General features: G+C 39.4%; 1 protein-coding gene across 1 annotated transcript; it reads right to left on the bottom strand.

Moving 5' to 3' along the window:
• Position 1: 1 nt before the first annotated feature.
• Positions 2-11,462, bottom strand: LOC123233110 (hereditary hemochromatosis protein homolog; the record flags this gene model as incomplete). The annotated part of the gene is made up of 4 exons (XM_044659279.1): positions 11,342-11,462; positions 4,443-4,703; positions 3,352-3,618; positions 2-195 (listed from the first exon to the last, which is right to left on the bottom strand). Coding segments are annotated over exons 1-4 (843 nt in total), but the record flags the coding sequence as incomplete, so codon positions are not given.
• Between the last annotated feature and the right edge of the window lie 309 nt (positions 11,463-11,771).

The raw sequence follows: 11,771 nt of genomic DNA on the forward strand, positions 1-11,771 counted from the left end.
GGGTGATTTGGAGATAGAAGGTACCATCAGCATTAGGCAGGGTACCACTGGAGCTCTCTTTCCCCCAGATGGCTTGTTCAGTGTCCTTTTTCCAGATTAACATGATGAATCTGGGGTAGAAGCCTGTGACCAAGCAGGAGAAGGTGATGGTGCCATTGGGAGAATCATGGCGGGACACAAATACCTCGGGTGGCACTAAGGGAAGACAGTAAGAGAGAAGGAATCATACCTAAAGTTCATTAGAATCCTCCTTTCTTCTTGGCCTTACCCTCCCTCAATGCCCTGCCTCTTCATTAACTTGCTATCTAGTCCTTTTCTCCTTCTGCCTCAGTACCTAGGACAGTTCTCTGCTTACTGCGATTTTTGTTTTTAGCTATTAGAGACTTCTCTAAAATTACCCTCCATGTGTTCTGTAAATCTCTGGTATATACAAGTTATTTACATATAGTCCTCATGAGTAGAATAAGAACACCTTGAGAGCAAGGAACATTTCACCATTAAAAAATTCCCTAACATTAGTTCAGTGCCTGGTATATGAGTTTAATAAGTGCTTATTCTATTAAATATTGATTGTTAGTTTTAGTTACATGATTATGAGTTACTTGATCATTTCTAATTATAATAAAATTATAATTTTTACTAATGATAATAAAATAATACTTTATATATATTTATATATGTTTATACACATAATTACTATATATTATATTACTATATTAAAAGTAATACTTTATATAATTATTATATCTTAATATATTAAAATAATAAACTAATAAAACATTAATAAATAGAATGGGCTACCAGGGAAGGGATTGGTTTTAGTCTTTTTATAATCTTCAAACAAAGGCTATTTGAACTATTATTGAATATATTTTTGAGGGAGTTATTTTTCAGGGTTGAGGTCGCCTGTGAAGTCCTTATCAGCTCTGAAGTTCTGAGAGTTTGTCAGATCAGAAGATGTCCAAGCCAATGACAAGTGGTCATAAGCAGCCAACTTGTTCTAAGAAATTGAGTGTAGAGTTTTATTTGATATTCAATACTTGTGAAGATTGGAGATCTTCATCCCATCAACAATAATCCTAATCCTTCCAGAATGTTTTCTATGGGTATTCATCATTTTCTGCAGCTCATGGAATTCATCAAGGGGGATGGTATGGGAACATGATTCTAAACCTTTCAGATATTAGTTAACCAAACAATACCTAGTCTGTCTCCAACCCTGTTCTCAAAGCTTCACTTGCTAGATAGGATTGACCAGAAACAATATTTACTTGCCTTTGCCTTAAATCAAGATTCCCCACCTATGAGCCATGAATGAAGAGAGACTGATTTTATTGGGTCAATTTTATTCAATGATTCAGTGAAATAAATGGGGTTACAGGACCTTAAGTCCATATGCCATAAGGGAAAGGATGATGAGCTAGAGTCAAAGACTTTGACAGATGGAAATCCTGACTCTACCATTTGTGCAACCTCAAACAAAACACTTCCTTACTCTGGACCTCAGTTTCTTCTGTAGTAACATGAAAGAGGCTGAACTACATGGCCTTGAAAGTCTGTTACAAGCTCTAAATCTATGAACTATGTAGAACTATAAGAGAACTTAGAAACAACCTATTCAAATTCTGTCATTTTACAGATGGAAAAACTAAGGCCCAGGGAAATCAAGTGAGTTGTCATGATTCAGATCTCAGATGAACACCTTTGATCTTTCCACTGTCAATATTTCCAGAAACAATAAAATATATGTCTTGTGATATATATTAGTTTTCATTAGTGTCAAGCAAAAAGAGTAAAACCTTGAAAATATTACTGAATTTGTACATTTTTAATATCATGTTTCAGAGAATAGCTAGAACAAAGGATATCAGGGAAACATACAAATGGCAAGGAGGTTAGCCTGGTCACATGGCAGGAGAGAAGGGTGGCCAGAATGAGGGTGACAAGAATATACCCACCATTTTCCTGGTGATGTCAGGAGAAAGCAAGGAAAGCATATTGAGTGGTTCCCCTGTGTACAACATATGGAAGGACATGGATAAGAGTGCCTTAAGATAGGCAATGATGAATTAAGGTAATTATTAAGAACTATTTTGGCCAATTATGTGGCAATAAATATGACAATCTAGGTGAAATATGTGAACATTTACAAAAATATAAATTGCCTAGATTAACAAAAGAGGAAATTGAATAATTAAACAATCCTATCTCAGAAAAGAAATTGAACGATCTATCAAGGAACTTCCTAAGAAAAAATCCCTAGGGCTAGATGAGTCATAAGTGAATTCTATCAAACATTTAAAGAACAACTAATCCCAATACTACATAAACTATTTGACAAAATAAGCAAAGATATAAGGTAATGGACTTCTCTACTAGCAGCAGTACAATGATCCAGGTCAATTCTGAGAGACTTATGAGAAAGAACACTATCCACATCTAGAGAAAGAACTGGGAAGCAGAAACACAGAAGAAAAGCATAGGCTCGATCATGTGGTTCAATGAGGATTTGATTGGGAATGAAGACTCTAAATGATCACTCAATTGCAAATATTAATAATATGGAAATAGGTTTTGAATAATGAGACATGTAAAACCCAGTGGAATTGCTCATTGGCTCCAGGAGTGGGGAGGGGAGAGAAAGAACATGAATCATGGAGCCATGAAAAAATCTTCTAAATTAATTAATTAAATATTTTTTAAAAAAATATAGGCAATGGGGGCAGCTGGGTAGCTCAGTGGATTGAGAGCCAGGCCTAGAGATGGGAGGTCCTAGGTTCAAATCCGGCCTCAGACACTTCCCAGCTGTGTGACCCTGGGCAAGTCACTTGACCCCCATTGCCTACCCTTACCACTCTTCCACCTATAAAGTCAATACACAGAAGTTAAAGGGTTTAAAAAAAATCTATAAAAAAAAAAACAAAAATATAGGCAATGATAGATGAGATGTGTTCTGTATAATTGAAGGAGACAGTTAAAATAATGGCAAAATCTCTGTGAACATGTGACTATTTTCCCCCTCATTCAATACATGCAAATAGTATAACTATAGTAACATGGAAGTTCATGAAATTGACATTTTGTGGGGACTTTTATACTAAAAAACACTGGGTGATTACTGCCTTAGAAAATCCACAAATACAATGGCAGGACATCAGACTAAAATGGTCATCATCTAAACAAAGTAAGAAAAGAAATTGTTCTCATTTCTATGATGCCTGCTGTTTTATCAATAGAGGAAATTTCATTCACATCTCCTACTACTTAACTCCAGGGATTCATCTTCTTTACAACAGTAAGGGAAATATGACTGTACCTCCTGGAAGGAGATAGAGAAGAAAGGGAACTCACGGTTTTCCTTCATGGTGGAATTCTGAAGAACTTTCTGAACTACACCAACACAATATTTCTTAACATAACGTTTTCTCAAATTAGTCCAGAAGAGGCTTTCCACAATGGGTTTCAAGTTTTCAGCCCTAGGGCTCTGGACCACCCAGTGTCTTTGATGTTCATCAAACTCAATCATAGTCTCTCCAACCAAGCCAATTCGTATTTTGCTATTCAACTTGATGTCATCATCTAATTCACAGCCTAATATGTACTGCATTGTGTTATTTCCTGGAGGAGATAGAGAAATATGGGATACTTTTAGAGCAAATGGTACAGGAGAAGTTGATGGAGATAGTTTCTCTTGTTGGGCCCAGAAGTCATAAGGTTTATTTGGTTAACTTTGGGAATCACTTGTGTATCAGGTGCAATTATTGTGGCATCCTGTAGGAATATCACACTTCCAGCCTAGGAAGTATTATGGCCAGGCTAAGGACCTGTTAAAAGAAAGAGAAGATTAGGAGTCAATTATAATTCGACCTTTGATATGCATTCCTACTTATTTTTCTGCACTCTATTCCTTCTGAATCTATATATGGCCTTTTCTTTTGCTTATAGACATTAGAATAACCACATTCCTGTGGTTTTGAATAGGTCAGTGGTAAGAAATAAAGGAAAAAAGAAAGTACATGTTGGAAGCCATTACCAGGAGGTGGTAGCATCAGTAGATGAGTTGTAACAGGGACTCAGAGATCAAGTAGAATTGACCCTTGAATTCAGGGAACAAGGGAGGTTTGGTAAAAAGTTTAATAGCTTGAGTTCAGATTCAATGATCAAGAAAACTTGGGAAGGGGTAAAATGTGAAAATTTCTTGGTTAAGGAGAAACATTTCCAATGGAGGATTTGGGAAAGGTTCTGGGAAGGAGGTTCTGGGAGGCATGTAGTTTGATGAATACTTCACTGCCCCTTTCCTTCAAATAAAGGATCAGTGTCCTGAGCCTCTGGACATAACAAATATGTCTGGTTCCTGGAGATTGATCCATCAGATTTCGGTGAATGGAGATAAGTTGGGATGAGGAGAAATGTGGAGGTGGGAATAAGTGAGACCAACTTACTCTCAGTCTTGGTGTCATTTCCTGTCAAGAAATGGATCAAGGAATGGGCATCCCTCTCATGACTCTTTATCAAATGACACATCTCTTCAATGAAGTCAATCCCCAGCGCATCAGAGATCCAATCTACCTTTACTGCAAACTGATGGTTCAGTTTGTAATAGGAAATCCACTGAATGTCATCAATAACTGCAAGACCAGTGAAGTCCAAGAGAGAGCTGTCTGTGCTCACTGCAGTGAATTTAAGTTCATTCCAGTGGTAAACTAAATGGCAGAGAAGGGGAAAGCAGGTCATATACTGGGCCAGTCAGAAGCCTAAATTCTCCTCCCACCTTCCACCTGTCACTATGATTTTCTATCATTATCAGATTAGAGAGGGTCAGGAATGACCTGAGAGTTGCTCTAAAAGAAGATAATGCACCCAAATGAGCTTTCAGTGAGTGCCTATCAAAGGACTAGACACAAACCAGGGCTCAATAAGAGCTTGCTAATAAGAGTTTATGTAGAGTTATCTGTTATATTTGGAATAAGCTTTTTGCTAAGTCAGTTCAACTGATGATATCTTCTCTATCAAAATCCATAAAGGACTAAATGAGGAGTAAAGAGAACTATGAGAAGGAGCATTAAAATTGTTAGTACAGAGGGGAAGGCAACACTCCTGAACTGGAAGAAGGGAAATGCAGAAAGTACATTTGTTGTGCCAAGAATAGAAAATAGTTTCCCCCCCATGCTGAAGCACTCACAGCAGTAAATGTATAATGCAGGAATTCAATGTCATTGTTGTTGCTGTGGTAGAGAATGACTTCTTCTGTGACTGCAGAGGGTGATGTAGCATGAGCAAAGAGCAGTAAAGAATCAAGTAGAATTCTGAAAGTAAGGAGAGAAAGCAGTTCCAGTGTGTTATAATGCATTTTAACTTTGTCTTCTTGAGCTTTTCTGGAAATTTTCCCTGTGGAAAGGAAAACCAGAAGAATGTCTGCTAACTGTGACATGCCAATAACATCTGGCCGATTAGTCATGTCGTTGCTAGATTGCCTTGAGTTGTCAGAAAAGTTGCTACATAGTGCTGTGACTTATAAAAAGCCTATGCTTCCATCTTGAGAGGAAGCACCATAACCACAAGTCTGAGATCAAGGACTTTAAATGGAGGACAGAGGTGGAGGGATCCAAGATCCCAAGCCAAGTGCAGGGGAGCAATAAACAGCAAGCAGCTGGTATAACACGTGGGGAAGAATATCAGTAGTGGGATGGTCAGGGAAGAATATCCAGGAAAAGGGGAAGCAATTACTTGAGAAATAAACAGAGAGCTCGCTAGACACTTTAATGTACAGAGGAAAAGAAGAAGTCACAGACATCACTCAGATTTTGTGGAATGTGACCCCAAATTGGAAGATAACAATGGAATGGTCCACCTTAACCAAAAAGAAGAGATTAAATAAAAGGTTGATGGTTATAGGATTGTATATCCAGATGTAGAAATCTCCAAGGAAGAAATCAATGCAGTAAGGAGAGGAGGGAACATGGTAGAAGGCATTCATCAATGATAACTATTAGGAAAAATGGAAGTGATATGATATCCATTTGATACCAACAGGATCACCCAGTTAATGACCTTCTGAAAGAAAATATGAAGCTGATTCAGAAGCAAAATAGAAAGTTGAACACAGAATAACATGAAGGTATCCACTTGAACCTGTGCTCTGAGAAAAGTAAAGTAGCTATGGAATTTTCAGCATTCAGAAGGTGAAGAAGTGATGAGGTAAATTGCTATTCTGTTCCTGATTTTGACCCATGAGAAAGGAATGATTATTGATATAGAGATGACTGAAACCTTGTGACCATGTTATCTTACAGATGCAGATAGAAAGTGTTAAAAAGAAGGTGAATATATCTCTCTTGATCTCTTGAAAATGGATGGTATAGATGGATCTCAGAGATAATATGGATGGAGGAGGAATAATATGCCCAGGCCTAAGCTGGCTATAATTGGTGAGGGAGAAAGCACACTCTCTTCTCACAGTTATTGTTGGTATAATCTATGCCTCTCCTCCCTGACAAGCTTGGTTGGATAAGCTTGTCAGTTATCCCCTTTCTATCAGTTTGCCCAGGCAGGAAACCCTGAGAAGTTGTGTGGATGGTTAACCTCTCTAGGTCCCAACATGAGATTGGATTAGTTGTTGATAAGGGCTATTGATTTGCTATTGGAAACATTGCAATCTGATTGCATATTGATCTCCCCTTCCCAAGTTGGGCTTTGGTATAATAACCACTCAGGAAAGGTACTTGTTGGGCTTTGGTATAATAACCACTCAGGAAAGGTACTTGTTGATAAACACTATATTGAATCTATTGATGGAGTAAGGAAACACAGTAACAGGATTGAGGATTTAGGAAACCCTATTGCTAATTATTGACTATTAATCTAAGTTGTTGATCAAGGTCTGGAGATTGCTAGGTTTGTAGAAACTGGAGGTTCTTCACCCTCTCACTAACTCTGACCTGACTTGGCCACAACCAAGCCAGAGTTTAGGGAAGGCTATTTGATGATGTTGATAGATGAATCAGTAAACTCTCTCAGCTCTAATAATAATGATGGTGATTGTTCTCTAGCAGTCTCAGAAGGATAACAGATTACAGGTTTCAGGTCTACCCTTCACCCTTGTTATATTCAAATCCTGAGAAATGTTGGAGTCACCTTGATTGACAAGGGAGGCAGTTGGAGAGATTGGAATGTTCCCAGATGCCTTAAGTCAGGAGCAAAGTCAGTTGGCCTGGGAGTATAAATACCCCTAACAGCCACCTGGAGGAGTTCTTGCTCTGATTTTGGACTTTGATCTCTTAGATCTTTAGGTCTCTGAATCTTCCTAGCTTTTAAGTCTCTGGGTCCCTGGGTGGTGAAGGGAGGAAGGGAGGTCTGAAGAAGCAGAGGGTGGGTAGGATCTATATATTTCCTGAAGGCTGTGAGAGCTAGTACATCTCCTAACATTGATAAGAAAGCTGAGAGAAATCACCAACACAGCTGCATCAAGGACAGTCACTCTCTGGTTTGGCATTGGCCAGGCTGAGCCAGAGGGGTTGTGAAGAACAAAAGCTTCTACTTCTACTAAGTCAATAGCATCCAGTCCTAAGTGATTATAGATCATAGATGTTAGATTGACAGGGTCTCCAATCCCCAATCCTTATCCTGTTTATCCTTTCCCTTATTATAGATTACTGATAAAGTGTTTAATAAATACCTTCCTGAGTGGTCTTTATATCAGGACCATTGGAGAGGGAGCAAACACAGTCAGATAACAAATATGATCCAAGGCTAATCAGAGCCCAATATTAGTAATTTATCCAACCCCAGGTTGGACCTGAAAGGGTTACCCATCCACCTAACCTTTCAGGGTCCATCTCTGGGCAACTGTTATTGAAAGGGTAAATTATAACAACTAGCAAGGGTGATTGGGGTTGGTGTTCCCCCGTCACCAGCACCTAGGGAGAATACAAAGATACATCCACCTCACTGGTATCCATACCTCCCTAAGACCTTAGGACTTCTCTTTCTTTATAACAACCTTCACCTCCCACCTTCCCAAGTCCAGGAACTCATCTGAGTTCCCTTGTGTTGTCACTTGGGGGTATTTATAGGGTTGGGGCCAACTGCTTTTTTGCTCTTGTCTCATGGCACCTGGGGACATTCTGAGATTCTCAACTGCCGATCCTGTCATTCAAAGTGGCATCCATCTTGTTCCAGATAGTGATTTTTAACAAAAGGAGGAAAACAAGTATAGTTGGAGGGGCCAAACCATGAATATATGAGACGATATGGCTTAAAGATAACAGAGACCATTTAGGTAAGCAGAGGCAAGTTTTAATCTTTCTCATGAGAAAGGAGTATTGCACTAAGGGCAATGCCCAATGCATGGGAGCAGATACAAGCACTTTATAGATTCCTAATACCAGAGTCCCTCTTCTCTCTGTTTGATCCCCCATAACCTAGGGGCCAAATTTGCAATCTAGACACGAAAGGCTAATCAATTAGAAAAAGACAGGTTACACAGCAGGAGCCCCATCACAGCATGGGTTTCATCACAAATTTCAACAGGCTAAGGGGGGAGGTTATGAAGAGGTAGCTATGTCCTTAGGAGTGGCTCTTCTGACTTCCAAAGGTCAGAGGAGATAAGGAGTTAGAATAGCCTAATGGTTTGCTCTCTTCAAGATAAGAGATCTCTCAACTCACTGGGTCTATGGCAATAACAGAATGTCCTTGAGATCTTGTTTTTAGACCCTAAGCAGGTTTTCCTTCTCTAATGAGAGCTATAATAAAATCCCACCCTGAGAAGAACAAATTAATTATTTTCCTTCCACACAATGGACACTGGAATAATTTTTTAAAATTCACAAACGAGATAGAGGATCACAGGGTCAATATTTGGGTAACTTGTTTTGATAAATGTGTTCTGGAGAAAAAAACATTGAAGATGCTGAAGCAATTAGTTCTGATGAAGAACAAAATGAAACTGTCCTAAGAGAAAGAGAACACTAACTTAAATTCAAATTCTTTTAAAAATGAATGCTGAAGATGGAAACAAGAGTCAATCAATCAGAATCTGTTTTACAAGAGGAATACAATTTTGTGATCATGATGCCAGTAAAACTAAGGGCAGAACAAGCTAATGATTCTTTTTTGAAAACCCTTACCTTTCGTCTTGGAATTAATACTGTGTATTGGTTCCAGGGCAAAAGAGTGGTGAGGGCTAGGCAATGGGGGTTAAGTGACTTGCCCAGGGTCACACAGCTGGGAAGTGTCTAAAGCCAGATTTGAACCTAGGACTTCCTGTCATTAGGCCTGGCCCTCAATCCACTGAGCTACTCAGCTGACCCCAAGCTAAGGATTCTAATGAAATGCAAGGAGAACAAAAAGTGTGGTTCTTAAAATATAATTGTATGAGTAAGACAATGGACAAAGAAAAGAGTGTAAATTTTGCAGATTAAAAAAAACTTTAGATGAATCCTTGCCTTCTATCTTGAAATCAATAAAAGTATTGGTTCCAAAGCAAAAGAGGGGTTAGGCAATTGGGGTTAAGTGATTTGCCCAGGGTCACACAGCTATGACGTATTTAAAGCCAGATTTATACCCAAGTCTTCCAGACTCCAGACCTGGCACTTTATCCATTGGCACCTAGCTCCCCTCAGATTTCTTTTAAGCTAGGATAGTTGGTATCTTGAATGACCAGGATTGAAAGAGTCTTCTAGAGCTTGTAACAATGAACTAAAATCTCATTAAAGATCAATCTCATTAAATTTAAAAGTTTGGATAGAAAGTCCTCAATTTCCATTAAACAAATAAATTGTCCAATAGTGGCTGGATATCAATTAATGGGGAGAAAAGATCTGAGATTTTATTCCTTCCTATCTTTTCCAATGGTGGAAGGCATAGATGGGGTGAGAGTCAATTTGTGGAGAAGAAAAGAAAGCAGATGCAATACCCACAAGTTGGAAAGGGAACTTTTGGCTGTGCTCCCTAGAAACTATCTAAGTGAACAGAAAGGAGAGAAGGTGGATACCTCATAATCTCTGCCAACCCAGCCAGTCAAGTGAGCTATTATGGAAGTGAGGATAAGAGACATGTCTTCCATACACTCATTTGTTTCCAAGATTTTGTTTTCTTTTACCTGGAAAAGTTTCTTTGGAAATCTTTCAACTCCATCTGAATTGGACTAAGAGGAAAAGGGACCCACCTTAATTAGGATATGGTAGACAAACAGACTTATCTGCTCTTAGTGACCTGATTAGGTGGTAGCATCAGGAAGGGTTTGCATGTGAGTCCCAAGATAAATTTTGGTGCTGGGACTGACAGAGACAGAAGAGTTAGAGACAGTTGGGAACAGGACTCCTTCCCTGATATTCTTCCTTCATGGGGCCATTTGCAAATCTGTGCTTTTGGATTAAACTGTTCATCATTATTCTAAAACCCTTTCTAGCACCTGTATGTTTTATCAAACTGGACTGAGCTCTCTATCCAGTAATGAGGGGACTAAGCTCAGGAGGTCATCCCAGGAAAATATGGTCAAGCCAAAGCAGCTTTTGATTCTTAAGAAGTCCCCAAAGACTCAAAGTTGGTGGGGAGCTCTGTAGCTCCCTTCTCCAATTCTTATCTGAGCAGAAATCTCTTATCAAATCCTTGAAAAGTAATTATCCAGCCTGGTTTACTTGGGACAAATGGGAATGAATTTCAGTGGTCACTTACTATTAATGAACATCCCCTTTCTGGTTAGTAGGGACCAGTCTTGGCCATCAAAGATCTTAGACTAGTTCCAACTAGGGTCATCCTTTACCTGTGATGTCTGGGACTCCCTCTGTCTAAAATTCAGGGATATCAACACAAATGCTGTCCTTACCTGATTAATGATTTATCTGAGGCTACAGAGAAGCAGTTTGAGCTGATTAGACACTGCAAATCTAACAATTCTTGCTTGATAAAGGCACATAAGCCAGGGAGTTGCCACAAGAGGCACAACTATCATCTCAGGTGAAACTTTCCATTTTCCTGAAACACTTCTCTAATTGACTCTGATTGGTTCATAGTCACTTCATATTCATCCCCAGGACTCTATGCCATAGTATTGGCCAGATGCTCCAAGTTGTCTCCTTATTTGTATGCTCTTGTGAGTTCCTTCAGTCAGTAGCCAGGTTCCCCATCAAACTAGGAGTTTCTTGACATCATAGGGTTTGCTTACTCCCATCAGACTAATCAGTTCTCAGATATTGGAGGACAAGGTCTTTCCTATCCAAACCCACAAAGCCAGAGGTTCACTGAAGGGAGTTTGTGTCTGCCTTATCAGATTGGGCTACAGATGAATTTCCCACAACAGACCCAGAGTTCCATATCCCTTCCCTTGTTCTCACAGACTCACCTGCCTGTATCTCTCTGAGAGGAAACAGCACCAGAATAAGCAGCCAGAATGAGAATGACTCTCTCTTCCCCCACAGAGTTATCATCTTGTTCTGTAGGTGACTGTTAGGGCTCCTCACCATTAGCCCACTTATGGGATCTATCAGTCTCCAAACCTCATCTGCTTTATAGTGCTTCAGTTGGAATAAAGCTCCTTTATACCCAAGGGCTTCCTTCCCCTGGTGCTGGATCTGCCAAGACTTGTCCTCCTATCACTGCCAATGAATATATCTGTCATCAGGAAGAACCTGCCTCTTCCTGGCATGAGTAGAAGTGGAACAGAGCCTGTGGTGAGGACCAGAAACCCAGAGTGGAGTGTGTCACAGTGCCATAGGCACAGCTGGCATTTGTAACTGTTAGTTCAATTAAAGAAATGCTAGATCTGAGCAGGG

Source organism: Gracilinanus agilis, chromosome 2, assembly GCF_016433145.1.
Source record: "Gracilinanus agilis isolate LMUSP501 chromosome 2, AgileGrace, whole genome shotgun sequence".
Taxonomy (NCBI): domain Eukaryota; kingdom Metazoa; phylum Chordata; class Mammalia; order Didelphimorphia; family Didelphidae; genus Gracilinanus; species Gracilinanus agilis.